The 16096-nt window shown below is 41.9% G+C and overlaps 1 protein-coding gene across 6 annotated transcripts in view; it reads right to left on the minus strand.

The window, feature by feature from the left end:
* Ppp1r12a (protein phosphatase 1 regulatory subunit 12A) overlaps positions 1–12528 on the minus strand; it is a 110536-nt gene extending 98008 nt beyond the window's left edge. For 4 of the 6 annotated variants that reach the window (XM_059245475.1, XM_059245476.1, XM_059245471.1 and 1 more), the window contains exon 1: positions 12257–12527. In XM_059245475.1, the coding sequence (XP_059101458.1) occupies positions 12257–12493 (237 nt within the window). In that variant the 5' untranslated portion in view covers positions 12494–12527. Of the gene's footprint in view, positions 1–12256 lie in introns of all 6 variants that reach the window. The other 2 variants (XM_059245472.1, XM_059245473.1) reach the window with 2 other exon arrangements.
* Positions 12529–16096: the final 3568 nt, after the last annotated feature.

The following is a 16096-nucleotide window of genomic DNA, read 5'->3' on the forward strand; positions in this document are numbered from 1 at the left end:
TAGACACGCAGTAAGCCCATGGTATAGAACCCACTTACACAGTGAGCCACATCAGAACCCGGGCCACACAAACCTTTGGCTTTCACTCTCTCAGGACAAGCTTTTAGTACCTACCAATTCCTTGTCTTAACTATATCTTTAACCAATCTATTTTCTGACCCAACTGCTGTAAGCTTGCTAGTTACAGTTAGTTCTTGTAGACTACTCAATTTTGAAAACTATTCCCCTGCCTCTGGCCTTATTCCTTCCCCTCCCCCCCTCCCTCCCTCCCTCCCTCCCTCCCTCTCTCTCTCTCTCTCTCTCTCTCTCTCCCTGTCTCCCACCCAAACACTTCTCTCATTCATAACCTGTGGTAACTTCAGTCTGCCAATCAGCAACTCAAAGCAAAAGCCTTCCCCAGCCCTGACTCTAGTGTGGATGTGCCTCCACATGCTTCCCCAACACTCTGTAGTACTACAACTCTAGGTCACTATCCATAACGACAATTTCCCTTCCCTCCTCTCCTCCTGTTCCCTCCCCCTACCTCCTTTCTGTTCTGCGCCAGCCCTTTCACTTCTCAGAAAGAGTAAGGCCCCCCTAGAGAGTCAACAAAGCATGGCATCTCAAGTTGAGGCAAGACCAAGCTCCTCCCCCTGCATCAAGGCTGAGCATGACATTCCACCACAGGGAATAGGTTCCAAAAAGCCAGTTCATGCACCAGGGATAGGTCTTGGTCCCACTACTGGGGACCCCCACAAACAGACCAAGCTACAAAACTATTACCACACGCAGAGGGCTTAGGTCGTTCTCATTCAGGTTCCCTAGCTGTTGGCCTGGAGTCTGTGAGCTCCCACGAGCTCGGGTCAGCTGTCTGTCAAAACTTCTAAAACATCTCAATTAAATCTTTTAAAAAACAATGTACTTCTTTTAAAATTAATTAGTGGTTAATTTATTTTTATGTGTACGGATGTTTTGCCTGCATGAATGTTTGCCTGGGGCCTGTAGAGGCCAGAAGGGAACCCTGGGACTGGACTTACAAACACCTGTGAGTTGCCATGTAGCCCTTGGGAACTGAACTCTGGTCCTCTAGAAGAGCAGCCAGTGCTCTCAACCACTGAGCCATCTCTCGAGCCCCCTGGAATTAAGTCTATGTAAAGAAAAGCAGTGAGGCAGGGATGTGGCTGTGGGTAAAAGCACTTGCCATGCAAATGTGAGGTCCTGAGTTAAAATCCCCAGAACCCATGTAAAAATCTGGTATGTAACATGAGCCTCTGAAACACCAGTGCTCCTAAGAGGACCTGGCAGGCAGCAACAAAAGAATCCCTGGAAACTCAGAGGGATTTAATTAGTCTGGCACGTTCAGTGGGAAAGGGAGAGTCTCCATCCCCAACAGGGTGGAAGGTGAGCACCAACATCCAAAGCTGTCCTATGACTTCAACATGTACATTTCCCAAGTTCTCCCCCAGCACACATGCCACACACATACACATGTGCACACATACACATTCATACCAAAAGGAAAAAAAGGAGATGAGTGAGGAAAAATACTCTCATGTCTCTTTTCCAGCTACTTCTCCCAGTGAATACAACAAATTCTACACATTCACACAGAGTAATGAAACAATCAAATAATCTTCCTATGGGTGACTTAAGGAGGATGACATCATCACACAAGTTTAACAGATGTGTCATCTGCAGTCTGTTCAAGCTCAGTTTCCCATATTTCATATCAGAAGCTTCACTGAAAACTGTCTTCTAAAACAAGTACAGAAACAATATAATATTTTGAGCAAAACATAAAACTTTAGGTGACATTTTTTGGAAGCAATTCACAGAATACAATACGATGAGTTAAGATAAACATAGTCTAGTATTTGCATGCTACATCATGAAAAAGTAGAAAAGATCAAATCAGAAAAATAAATTTAGACACACAAAAGGAAATTTCATATAGCCAGTGTATATCAACACTGATTAACAAAGATGATGTCCGATTTTAAAAATAGGTTATATACCAGAAAACTGAGTATAATCCCACTTATGAGTAATCACATATTTCTATTAAAGTGAGTTTACTAGACTTTTAAGGGGCTATTTTCAACCCTGAACCTTTGATTAGCACTAAACATCTATTTTTTCTATGCATTTTTAATTACCTAGGCATTTCTATTTGCAACAATATGCTTATGTAATAACAAGCATAAATGTAAACAATGCTAAGAAATAAAAAGGAGAGAGAGGCTGAGGCAGGAGGATCAGGATTTCAAGGCCAGCCAGGACTACATGAAACCCTGTCTCAAAAGCAAACAACCACAAAAACAAGTGCAGAAAGCACTGAAATCTTAATAACGACTTACAGCTTTTCATATCCAAGATAAACACACTGAGAGTAGACATTTAGCCATTTTAGTTGAGAAAATGATGGCTGATTAAGTTGCAATAGACATTTCCAAAGGAAAAGACAGGTACTGCGCTCTTGTGTGGACTGCCTAATGTACTGTGGAAGGATACAGAAATTGCTGAACATGTGATCTGCTCGAAAGTTTTAAGAAAAACTACACAGATTAACTAACATGCCTTTAACAAAATATAGCATCCAAATATAGATACAGCAACATCAAAACTTCTGTTAGGAACAGAAACATATATACACAAATATTCAAACTGTCAGGTGTAACACTGACTTGTCATGGAAAACCTAGAGCATAAACAAAAGAATATACTTGGTTCATTTAGAGAAATTCTTAAATAACTTACACCCAATGTAAAAAATGTGCAAAGAGTTAACGAAAATCTCAGAGGGCCTCTTTATGATCACGTTCCAATTAAAAGTAAGCTTGTAGGCTGCTCCACAAGATGAAACTCATGCCTGGCACCATAAACAGGGCCAGGAATTCACGGATAGATAGGTCATAGACCTGAGGAAGAACCTGGAATTGTTATCCTGCTGAATGGACATAAAATTAAACAGCTGCCTAAAAACTTACCTTTACACCAATAGATGAGTGTACCTCTCAACCCTTCTTTCTGCATTGATGGCAATGAACACAGAAACCCACAACAGGTCAATGTGCAGGGAGAAGAAAGATCCTAAGTGCCAGAAGTGGATGACTATGGGGAGACAGTGTTTTCATGGTATGACAGGACAGCTGCACACATGAGCTCATGGAAGCTACACTGTGCACACAGCCTGTACAAGATCAACCCAGACAAAATCTCATGAGTGAGGGAGGGGCCACCAAGTCTCACTTGTAGCTGAAGAGTTACTGACAACTGATAGCTGCTCGAAGAAAGAGAATCAGGGTGTTTCAGGGAAGAGGCCTGCATACCTATATTGGCAACACTAAGCTGACTTGGTGGGTTTCAACTATAGAACATATGAAATCGGAAGGAATAGGGATGGGATAGGGAGGAGTTAGAAGAAAGAGAATGCAGAAACGCATTTGATCAAAACACCTTACATGCATGTATGAAATTCTCAAGCAATAAATTTTTAAAAATAATATGTAGTTACTGACACTATTAATGATACCATACTTATTATCACAATCTATCTTATGCACCAGATACAACTCCAAGTGATCAACATTTTCAAACTGTAACTTTCCTGGATATATTTTAATACAGAGGACATCCATTAAAATGTTCTAGAGCTGATGCTCCAAAATGTCTACAAATGTTTCAAAGCACAGATATTTCCATCCAAAATAATTTTGAAGGATATATACTTATTATATATATATTTTTACATTTTATGTATTATAAATATATAAAACCTCAACATATGGATGATTCATGAATGTGCATGTGTATGCACACTTGTGTATTTCAACAATCAGTTCATGAAGAAATACTTTCCTATATGGCTACCCAACTTGAAGAAGGCATCAATTCACACTTCTTCAAATCCAATCTCCTTTGTATTATCTAATACTGCAGAAAGCAACGGTTTATACAATCCTGAATTCTTTTCAGAGACCGTGTTACATGGAGACACAACCAGGCCAATATGAGGCAATGGTCAAGCTAGAGCTTTCTATCAGGTCGGGCTCTCTCCATGGACTCTTTCTCTCTCAATGCACGGAACATACTTAAATAGGTTACTGAAAAGGTGACAGCTGAGAAATGCTTCCACTGCCTTCCATGGTTTCTAGTGAATGTCATTTCAGACATGCCTATATGACACATGACAATGTGGAATGTCTCCACCCATGAAAGAACATTTGAGTCAAGCAGGCACGGAGGATAGGGAGACAGAAGTGACGCCTGCCTTTTTATGGCTAGCCAGCACAACAATGAAAAGATAAGCACCCAAAATACTAGTGAGGTCAGGAGATTCTGGCATATGAGGGATTCACAATGAAAACATTCAGAAAAGAGTCTGTAATTAGCAGCACTGCAATGTATGTATTGCTTTTACTGCTGTGGTACCAAGGAATCCTTTCCTAAAGAGATACCAAGGATGTGTTTAAAGATATTCATCTTTAAACTAAATTACACAAACTTGGCAAAATTCGATTTGTATTAGCAATCAGTAATATATTCCATTTTTGAAGTATATCTAAAACATAAATTATTTTACTGTAATAATGGCTACTTAAACAAAAGTTGTTGGCATATGCTTTACTGATACTTTTTTTTTTGAGACAAGGGCTCTCACTGTAGTTCTGCCTGTCCTGGAACTCACAATGTAGACCAAGTGCTGGAATTAAAGGTATGTGCCACAACACCCTGCCTCTCATACATTTTTAATTTTAATGCTATAAATACTGTCATAGTTGTCCAGACAACTTATCAGTTCATTTTCTACGAACTCTGCTGTTAAAAATTACATTATTCAGTTTTTTTAAAATTAAGACACTGATTGTGCACTTACTGAAATAAAATGCAGACAAAGAAAAATTAAAAACATCTATATAAAGGAATTTTCTATTTTGTCTGAAGATAAGATACACTTGTAGTAACAGGTACTATATAAATGCTAAAAATATGCTTTAGGAAGTGCAAAGACTCACCGTGCACTTGAGCGGTTAAGACCTCTCACAGTTTGTGCTTGGAGCTGTGCCTTCAATAAAAGATAAGCCGGGAAATATTCCAGAGGCTAACAAGAAGCACAAAGACGTATGGAGGCATGCAGTATGGAACCAATGGTCCCAAAGGCTTTCCCAATCCCCGCTTCAGATACATTCCTTGTTTCCTATTATATCCCCAAGAGCTGCAGTGCTTAAGCTCTGACGATACACAATGCCACAACCTGCACTCACCATGCCCTAGGAAAAGCAGAACACACCGACGGCAGTCATGGATCTGTCAGCCTTAGCCACAACTGTGCTTTCACCAAAGCACAGAGAACATCTGTGTCAATCTCCTGATAATTTTCTAGATTGACATGTGAATCTCAACACCCTTTATTTTGATGCTACATCCTTCTGTTGTTAAATATTCCATTACTTTACGAAATGATGACACTACCAGGTGATCGAACTACTTGTTTTAAATTCCCTGATGGAGCAAAGGAAAATAAAAAAGATGTACTTTTAGTGACTGAAATAAGTATGTTCACATAAATAATATCCAGAGAACCAATAATGGGCAATAAATAAATCATATTTCACATTTTTATCAAAACAAAAAAAAATGCTTTCATTTTTTTCCAAATTGAGACCTGATGTAACTTGGCTACACTTTGTAAACTAATTCATGGAATACATAGCTTGATATTCTTATTAATAAGAGGCAAATCAAGCATGATTAACACTTAAAAGCCATTTTACCAGCTCAGAAGCCACATTATTAGCATTTTTGTATAACAGCCCATGTCCTGATCACAAATATCAATGATCACTGTACACAAAGTAAACTGAAGAAATTATGCTGCATACTGATGGTGAGTTGAGATTATTTTTTTTTTCTTTTGACACAGGACCTCACTATGTAGCCCTGGCCATCCTGAAACTCACAGAAATCCGCCTGCCTCTGTCTTCCAGAGTGCTAGGATTAAAGGCGTGTGTCACTATGTCCAGCTGACACTGTCTTCTTTAATAGCTCAGATATGAGTCTGCCTATAGTTTATCTCCAAGAACGGAATGTACACTTAGGTATAAAAATCACTGTAAATAAGTATAAAAACCAAATGTAGTAATATAAATGATTACTAGAAGAAAAATGAAAGAAAAAACTAATTCTATATTCTGCAAAAAGGAGTACTTTTGTAGTAATTTCCTTTGTAAATTATAAAAAAACAAAACAAAAAACCCTGCATGATCAAGTATTCTTTAATTAATGATCAGCAAAACAATCTTAGCAAGTCCTAAAATTTAGGGCAGTTTTGAATTATAGATTAATTAAAATATATTACTATTGCCTATTGCATTTTAATTACCATCAGAAGATCTCAAATGTTAGTTAAAATAAAAGTAGATTAAGAAAAAAAAATGTAGCCGGGTGGTAGTGGCACACACCTTTAATCCCAGCACTTGGGAAGGAGAGCCAGGCTCTTTGTGAGTTCGAGGCCAGCCTGGTCTATAGAGCGAGTTCCAGGACAGGCACCAAAATTACAGAGAAACCCTGTCTCGAAAAAAACAAACCAAAACAAAAATGTACCGGTACAGGGAAAACTCTCCAATACTAATAATCAATCACACAAAGACTTAAAAATGTTTCTTCTTCAGACTTAAAATAGGGCTCTGGCACACCTTTAACTCTAGCACTCAAGAGGCAGAGGCAGGAGAATCTCTGAGTTTGAGGCCAGCCTAAATCTACGTAGTGAGCTACAGAACAGCTAGTACTACATAGGGAAAGAAACCCTGTTAAAATAACTAACTAACTAGTGGGGTACCTAGATGAAAGCGTGGGCTGTGGACTCAGAGGTGCTTTAGAATTCCAGCTCTGTCATTCATTGTGTTTACACCTTGAGCAAAGGAAGGAAGCTGTGAGAATTATAGTGATACTGTTTCTAAAACACTGATAAGTCACGGCTACTGCACCGTCAACCCTAACTTAAAATAAACTTAAAGGAACTGCTGCTAGAGGTCTCCAAATCTCTCCACTGTGATTACGGAAACCAACACACTTTCAAAAGAAAGATCTAATAAAAGATGGCTATTATTAAACAGCACCTTTAGGAAGTATTTATTACTATGGTAGTAATAAAATAATGTTTTGTCCTTATGCCTAATAAAGGTTTCTAAAAGCCCTTTCTTCAAAATCACTTAGACTTTGAAAGGTGTTTCTCCTACCGACTAGAACATGGAGAACATGGTAAGAGAGGGTGACGAAAGCTTCCTTTGGTCTCCCCAGCGCTTCTACCTGGCTACACTCGCAACTGCTCAGTCACAGCTTGCAATCACACTGAAGCTGGTCTTGGTTCTGACACTTCAAAGTCAGACCACAGGACTGTTGCCAGGAAGCAGAGGCAGCAAGTGCAGAAGGCATTCTCACAGCAGCAGCAGGGCAGGAGCTCTGAGTACCAGCACACCCCATATATGGCTCAGTTGGCCCTGTACTGTGTGGAGGAAGGGACCAGTTTGGGCCTCGCCATTTGTTTAATACATTTAGAAAACAGACTTTGGAGCATTTCAAGAATAAGTTTTATGAGCCATCAGCATAAAGTATCATAGCTTTTCTACAGGAAAATATGCAGAAAAATAATTTCATGTACATTTTTAACAGAAATTTAATACTTTTTAATACTTTTTATAACTGATCAAAAACCTTAACATTTCATTGCAAAAATAAGAGAGGAAAAGGTTACAAAATTATAAATGTATTCAGTTTAAAACCCACTGCTCACACATAGTACCTGAACTATTCTGCGACAAGCAATTCCAAATCAACCGCTTCTAGTATCTCTAACCCTTTGCTTCTTAAGGAAAAACTACACTACTCTTACATTTTATAAAGAAGCTTTCAACAGGTCCCTTACAAGTTGATAAAACTTGTATTTAAGAGCAAAATGATTTAGTATTAAGCTTCTCTATACGTCTGTCTAGTTGGAGACAAGGGAGGGTACAACTGTAAAATTACAAAAGAACAGTTTAACCTTGGGTTTCACTATAGAATCTACCTCAGGTTCTTATGAAATCGTTAACGTATTTTCTACCAGTTAATCAAAATTGAGGCTGGTTTAGGACTTTTTAATATAATGGGATGATACTTAGAAATACTTTAAATCTCAATCGAAATGTACCAAACATCCATTTCCACTTTTTAAAATTCATTTCATAAAAACACAAATTCTGTAATATTGGACCAATATTCTAAATATCTGGACATGTAGGCTTCAAATACATATCTCACAGTACACAAATAACCATAAGACTTAGTCAAGAAAGGGAATAAAACATGTAATCCAGTAATAATTTTTAGTGAGTCAACCCCTGGAAACATTCTTTAAGTTTGTTGAAGGTCCTGATTCTTTAAGTTTGAGGAAATGAGCTTCCAAATGCTATCCAGTAAGAAGTGTTTTAACAATAAAGACGGATAGAACGTGAGGACAGTGAGCAGTTGGGAAGAGCGCATGTGTCTCTGCTACCACAGTTACACAAAGAAAGATCCCTTTTGGTTGGCAGTTGGGTGAAACCTTGAAGAAAACTAATTTGGACTGGTAAAGAAAGGAAGGATAGTTTAGTAGAGGAAAAGAGACAACTAAAAGCATCGAAATGAAAAAAACATAAAGATCCAGTTCCAATGAAAGTAAGTTCACCAATTCCAGTTATCAAGCATAAGCTAATGACAATGTTTCAAACCTATATTAAGAGGATAGGCACAACGCAGGTTTGTTAGATTATCTGAAATTGTTATGTATCCTGGACTAAACCATACATACATACACGCATGCATGCACACATAAAAATGGGAATTGTTACTGTAATATCAGGATTAAAAATATAAGTGCATGGAACAGGTTGATAAACTAGCGAGGAAAAGAATTAATACAACAGTAATTCTCAAGGACAGGTGATTGAATGGACATATGTACACAGGGAGAATGAGTAAACTGTAACAAAAATGTTTAACTTTATCTTGAGATTGATGACATCATTAACAGAAATAGAGGTGCCAACGAAAAGTTGTGTCTAGTGAGGAATGATGTTCTAGTCTGAATTTTAAGGGGAAATTCATGATGATTTAAAACTAAAGCTGAATATTCAGATTGCATAAAAAGGATTCTATATAATCTCAAGACATGAAAAAATAGTTAAATAAGTGATAAAAACAGATTATAACTCAATTACAAAACCATTTTCTGAACAGTAAGAATTCTTTAAAGAAATGTTTTGTGAAAACAAAGTAGCTGTCAACCTATGGCAAAGAAGCAGATCTGAATATACATGACTACTTAATGATATATAGTTTTAATTAAAATTACAACATACAGTTATATTTCATTTTATAACCAAAAGTTGGGCACTGTACAAGAATGGAAACTGGAAATTAAGACTTGAAAACCATTGGCACAGAGAAAAAGTTAAGATTTTGAGGTTAAAATGAAAAAGCTAAACTAGAAATTGTCACTCTTGCATTTTAGGCACATCAGTAAGGGCATTCTATACATAACCCAATAAATCCGGAAAATGTTCACGAAGCATGCTAGAATACAGATATAATCACATACTATAAATAAAACTCTGCAGGTGAATAACTGCCAGCTAACAAGACAGAAATTGTACTCTAGACCTCAGGTTTAGGAAAAAGTCAGATAACAGCATCATGCACGTGAAAGAGAAAGGCTACTCTAGAGACCGAGACAGAAGTTTGCTTTCTCTCCATACGTACGGCATTTCTATACCAACGGGATAAAGAGCAGTAGCTGAGTTTCTTTCAGTGAGAGCTCATTCGATCGATAAATAAACCTTTAAACACAAACAACTTACAGTATAAATGTACGGAAAATGCAGGTGTTAAGGGTATATTCATGGGTTGTGAAGTACCCAGAGCTTTTCTCCTGCTAACAAAAACTTGGGCTATTTTATCCAAACTAAAAAGGTGAGTGAATATTCAAACAGACTAAAGAGAAATTAGGCTGGTCATATATTTCAGTTATTTTATGATCTTTTGGGTATTAAAATATTCAAAGACTAGTCACCAAATCAGTTATACAAATGGCATAAACTCCGAAACCTCTCATGTGCTCGTCCACTCCAACAAAACACTCAATAATGAAGACTGTACGTACATTCACCAAGCCAACCACTGAATTCAGTTAATCAAGAACTTATCAGGAGGTCTAGGCTCTTTAAAGAAGTGAAAACTGAGAAACACAAGTCTTTAAAAGCCAATTCCACATGTTTTCTACTATCTAAACCACTACTGCAATATTAAAAAAAAGTGGGAATTGCCCTCTTCCTCCAAGACAATACAATTCTCTACACAGAAGTAACTTTACATTTCTACTTAGCAGTTTTAGAAGACATACTGGATTGAACCATTATCCAAGTATTCTGACATACAATAACTGTGTTTCAGAAACCATTTCACATTAAAACTTGCAAGGACATTTGAAAGAAAACTTTACAGGTTTTTTTTTTTTCCTCCCCATTTTATATAATTACATTTTTTAATGCCAAAGTTGCTCTCCTTCTCAAAACCACGTTTTCTGATCTTGAGTTATAAGCTTCAGGCAAATGAAGTTTGCACTACATTAGAGAACCACGCTGTATTTTTCACTGGGTGCCATTCTGAATTCCAGACCTGTCCTGCAAACTGTCAGTCATTTCAACCCTTCCAGTCCACTTTGTAAACAAAGGCTAAACGCCAAGTGTGATATGCAAATGTGATTGAATAAAACTTAACATGGTCATCCCTTACTAAAGCAGGAAGCAATATAAGGAAAATACACCATGTCTTTCTAAAAGGTATAAAGTTAACAGTCACAAAATAAAAAGTTTGGATACAAAGTATGAAGGTTTGTTTCAACCCCTCAAGTGAGTTTTTACCACAGTATTACTCAAAATAAAGCTGATTTTTCCACACAACCAGGAAGAGTTTGAGATGGCCAGAAAAGACTTTTTCATTGTAAAATTTCTAGTAATTCTAAGTTGCTTAATATGAAAATAGAAAGAATATGCCATGGCACCTATTACCAGCATTTAAAACTTGCTTTTCAAGCAGGACTCTAGGGGTTTTGTTGCTTTTGGCTTGTTAAAGGCAAAGCAACATTATCTCTGGATTGCCAATAGTTTCTCCTTATTTGGCTAACACTGAGAGATCCCAATCGCACTACTATAAAACTTTAACATGCACAAAGCATCCATTTTGAGAAAAGATTGTGATTAGCTTTCTCCCCCACACCCCACCCTCCACCCCAAAAGAAAAAACAAAGTTTGGCAACTGTCTGTGAGGAGTGCACAGTGTTTATATTCTTCTCTCCCTAGCCCCGGTGCACACTCCAGGAGCCAGGGCTCGGGGATCTGTGACACTGTACAGGAATCCATAGACTGCAGTTAAGAGGTGGGCAAGCCCACTTGGGAAGGCTTCCTTATCCGATCCACTACCATCTCCCCTCTCCTTCAGCCACTGCAGATTAGCTAATTACACCCCGTTTTCCCCTCCCCAGTGACCAAGAGTAATAAAGGAGAAAACAGGAAATCGTTCGCTCAGGGCACCCGGCTACGGCTCTTGATCACTATTATTATCATCATCATCGTTTGTAATCAACTCCTAAAAAAAGTACACCAAAACCGATGTCCACCTCCAGGCCAAAGGGGATCCAATCTGCCCAAGTGACCGATCCAACCCCCCCCCCCCCCCGTGAGTGAGTTTTCAACAACCCTTCCTCCCCGACACCCCAACAAGTCTATCAGGGACACCACACCGGGCCTCGGCACACACACAACCCATTAGGCACTCCTGCTCGTCCTGACCCACCGTACCAGACACATGTCCACAAATGGCCCTGGGGAAGGGGGTTGGTCCCCCCCCCCAAAAAAAAAGAAGACCACACAGTCCATGTTGCCCCGCGCCCAGGACACCAGCCGGCTCCCAAATGCACAGGCAGCGGCTCCGAAAGGGGGTCCCCCCACCCGGAGCCGCCCCCTCACCCGCAGCAGGGAGTCTCCCGCCACCCCCGGGGCGCGGGGCGCGGGGCGGGTGGTGCTCCAAGAACCGGCGACCGGGAGAGAGGCCCGGGGGGCGCGAGCCCGACGTGGGCCACCACCACCCACCCACCCACCCACCCCGGGGAGTGAGGTGAGGTGCGATTGGGGTGCTTGGTGGTGGTGGAGAGGATCGGAGTGCGAGCGGGCGGGCGGGCGAGCGAGCGGGCGGGCGCACAGACCTGGTGCAGGGCGGTGAGTCCGTCCACATTGGCGTAATTGATGTCGGCGCCGCGGTGCAGCAGCTTGAGCACCTCGTCCGTGTCGCCGCTGGAGCAGGCGGCCAGGAAGACGGCGCCGTCGTCGAACTTCACCTTGGTCTTCTGCCGCTTCACCACCGGCGGCTCGAGGTCCGTCTCGGAGCCGATCCAGCGCTTCAGCTGCTCGTTCCGCTTCTGCTTCGCGTCCGCCATCTTCATCCCCCTCTCCTCGGCCGCCGGCTCTTCTTATCGCGAGCTGGGGGGGGGGGGGGGGGAGGGAGGGAAAAGGGGGCGGCGGCGGCGGTGGAGGGAGGACGAGGAGTGTGTGTGTGTGTGTGTGTGGGGGGGGAGAGTGTGTGCGAGCGTGTCTGAGAAGAGAGAGAGAAGAGAGCGAGCGAGCGAGCGGGCGGGCGGGCGGCCCGGAGCGCGGAGCGGAACTGCGAGCCGGGGAGGAGACGCTCGAGACACTTCCAGTATCCCACAGAGCACTGGGGCGAGCCCGGCAGGAGCGGACGCTCTCTCTCTCTCTGTCTCCTCTCTCGCTCGTTCGCTCCTCCGCTCTGGCTCTCGCTCTCTCTTCCTCCCACGGACGCCCTCCCGCCCCACCCCCCCGCCCCGCCGCCGCACGGCCGCCCGTCCGTCCGTCAAAGCCGCGGCCCCGGGCTGAGCGTAACTTCGCGAGATCGCGGCGCCGGGGAGGCGCCCCTGCGGCCACTGCGCCTGCGCGCGCGCCGCCTTTTCCCTCCCTCCCTCTTCCTCCCCCCCCCCACCCCGCGCCCCGCCCCGCCCTCCCCCGGGCCCGGCCCAGGAAGAGCGCGAGTGCGGCGGCGGCGGCGGCGGCGGCGGTGCTACCGGAGGGAAGCGGGTGTGGCTCTCTCTCTCTCTCTCTCTCTCTCTCTCTCTCTGGCTCAAGGGGGAGGTGGCTGGGACGATCCTGGAAAGGGAGGGAGGGAGGGAGGGAGCCAGGGAAGCCGGGATGCAAAGGTTTGTCCTGCGGGACCCGGGCTTTCAGCTTACCTCCCCGGGGCACGCCCGGGCCGGGCCGGGCCGGGCCGGGGCTGCGCGCGAGGCGTCCGCCCCGGGCGGAGGGTTTTTTCCTATTGGCTGCGTCGATTTGAATGGAGTGGACACACACACACACACACACACACACACGCACGCACACTCAGGGCGAGCCTTTAGGTGCTGGTGGGTGCTCTTTCCAAGGCAGGAACTCGGGAGGGGCGGGGGGGACCCAGGCCGTGCAGTTCGGGATGGAGAGCGCTTTCAAACTGGAGTGTGTGTGTGTGTGTGTGTGTGTGTGTGTGTGTGTGTGTGTGTGTGTGTGTGAAAGTCGTCCCTACCTACCCACGGCCCCCCTGGGTGGCAGGGACCGAGGCGATCGCCTACCGACAGGGGTTGACCTCCGGGTAATTGCGGTCGCTTCCTGCTAACACCCACAGCAGAAATGTCTTTCCTCTTAGACTTGCTTGTTATGGTTGTTCTGTTTTTTTGTTTTGTTTTCTTCTGCCTCTTAAGCCTGCGTTGATTCCTCTTCCTTCATGGCTCTTCAGCCCTGTGTGTGGCACTGCCCAGGAGGTTAGCTCAGCCTTGTTAACTGGTCCTGACCTTTTAAGGGATTTATGGTTCCAAGCTCCATTGCTTTCTATGGAGTAAAGACCCGGCTGCGTCTAGAATTCAAAAAGGAATGTGGATAAAGGCCGTTAATTCGACCAGTAATTATCGAATACTTGTCTAGTAAGTCGTGACTTCCTAGGCGCTGAAAATACAATAAATAGGATTTCTTTGAACCCGTTTCTTAAATTCATGTGCTGTAAAAGACATTATCATTAAGGGGTTTTAACTTTGCCTTTTCTGAACCCCCCCCCCCCACACACACACACTTTAGGTCTATCATAAGCCATAAAACACTATCATTGAATGTTTTGGGGTCCTCTAGTCTACAGTCTGAGATTCAGTCTGAGACTGAGATTCCCCCCTCCCCCCCAAAAAAGAAAAGAGCTTCAATTCTGGATCAGGCTTGCAGGGGCTGCCCATCTCCGTGCCCCCCTCCCCCCAGCCCCAGCCCAGTGCCGGGATACAACAGTGAAAACTTATTTTCATATTCTCAGCATGTTGCCTTTCTAGTCGACTACATTAGAATAATTGAGTAAAATCTGCTTAGGAAATCACCTTCCTTATAGAACTGAGTATTAGGAATTGTAATAGAATCGAAGATAGGATAAAAAATACTCCCTGTGAAACACAAAACGAGTGTGCCGCACATGAAATACACTATTATGTCTTCGTAAAATGTGCCAAGGATTGTAGCATCAGGCCTTTTCATAACAATGATAATAATGGTGTTGAGTAGTGAATTTTCTTAGCACTAAAATATAAAATCTCTATGTACAGAACATAGCCCTCAGAATAAAAGAAATTGGGGATAGCCTTGTCAGCTCCTCTATCTACCAAGAAAAACGACTTTTCCTTGTTTTCTAAGAACATTCTGATCTGTTTATTAGCTCTTAAAAAGTGCTGTTGGAATATACGTTGGTATCAAGTTTTCCCTTGGGCAAGAGGAATTTGGTGGGAAATATGACGTTTCTGATCCAAGCACTTATTTCAGGATATAAAAATAATATAAAAACTATAAACAATAATTTATTAATAAAACATAAGTCCATTTCCCCAAAGCTAGCAATTAAAAGAAAATAAACAGAAACCTCAAACCTTGGGCTGTTAACTTGTCCAGACTTCACAGAATTTAGCTTTCTTTCTCCATAACTTTTTAGGTCAGGCAATTCTTGCAATTGCCACCTGCTCTGTCTTTTTAGTATGTATATATATATGTGTGTGTGTGTGTGTGTGTGTGTGTGTGTTCTAGACAATTCACTCTATATATATTCTTGAGGATATACATGAGTATATACATTGAAGACCTGTAGTTAACTCAAAAATGAGCAGAACTTTTTATTAGCACATACAGAAAGCAACCATTTCATATTATTGTAATTACTGAGTGATTGCTCTAAGCAGAGATTGAAGAAATACAACTATTTCCATTTCCTAATGACTTGTATGCAAGTTCGATTGTGAAATTTCAATCCTTTAAGACAAATGAAATGTTGAGATGGGCCGGGCGGTGGTGGTGCACACCTTTAATCTCAGCACTTGTGAGGCAGAGGCAGGCAGATCTTTGTGAGTTCGAGGCCAGCCTGATCTACAGAGCGAGATCCAGGAAAGGCGCAAAGCTACACAGAGAAACCCTGTCTCGAAAAAACCAAAAAAAAAAAAAAAAAAAAAAAAAAGGAAAAGAAAAAAGAAATGTTGAGATGGAAGCATGTGTGTTTAAGAACCTAGAGAAAAGTTTATGGTCGGCTAAGGTAAAACATGAGTCCCAACCAAAGAGTTGACCAGAGTCAACAATGCACCACCTGAACCTTCTTTGGACTACACTTAAATTTATCTGTACTTCTGGATCATGGCATCTTAAATTTTTCTGCCTCTGGACAAAGTCGATGAGATTCCATGCCTCACCCCAGTGATTCCTTGTACTACATACGTTGTGGTAGTTAGCTTTCTTCTAACTCTTCAGGACAGATTTTTCTGCTACATTGGGCTTTATCTCAAAGATCTAACCTTAGCAAGTAGTAACTACTGTTTCCATGAACTGACTACACTGGTTCTCCTAAACCTGGAAAGCAAATGAATATCTGACAGTTATACAGAAGGTAGGCATAGTGCTGAAGAGATGGGAACACACACCATGATAACACAACTCACAACCTCCTTCATGTCCATTATTGAAATACCAAGTGGCTATTAATATCAGTAATTTAT

Source organism: Peromyscus eremicus, chromosome 18, assembly GCF_949786415.1.
Source record: "Peromyscus eremicus chromosome 18, PerEre_H2_v1, whole genome shotgun sequence".
Taxonomy (NCBI): domain Eukaryota; kingdom Metazoa; phylum Chordata; class Mammalia; order Rodentia; family Cricetidae; genus Peromyscus; species Peromyscus eremicus.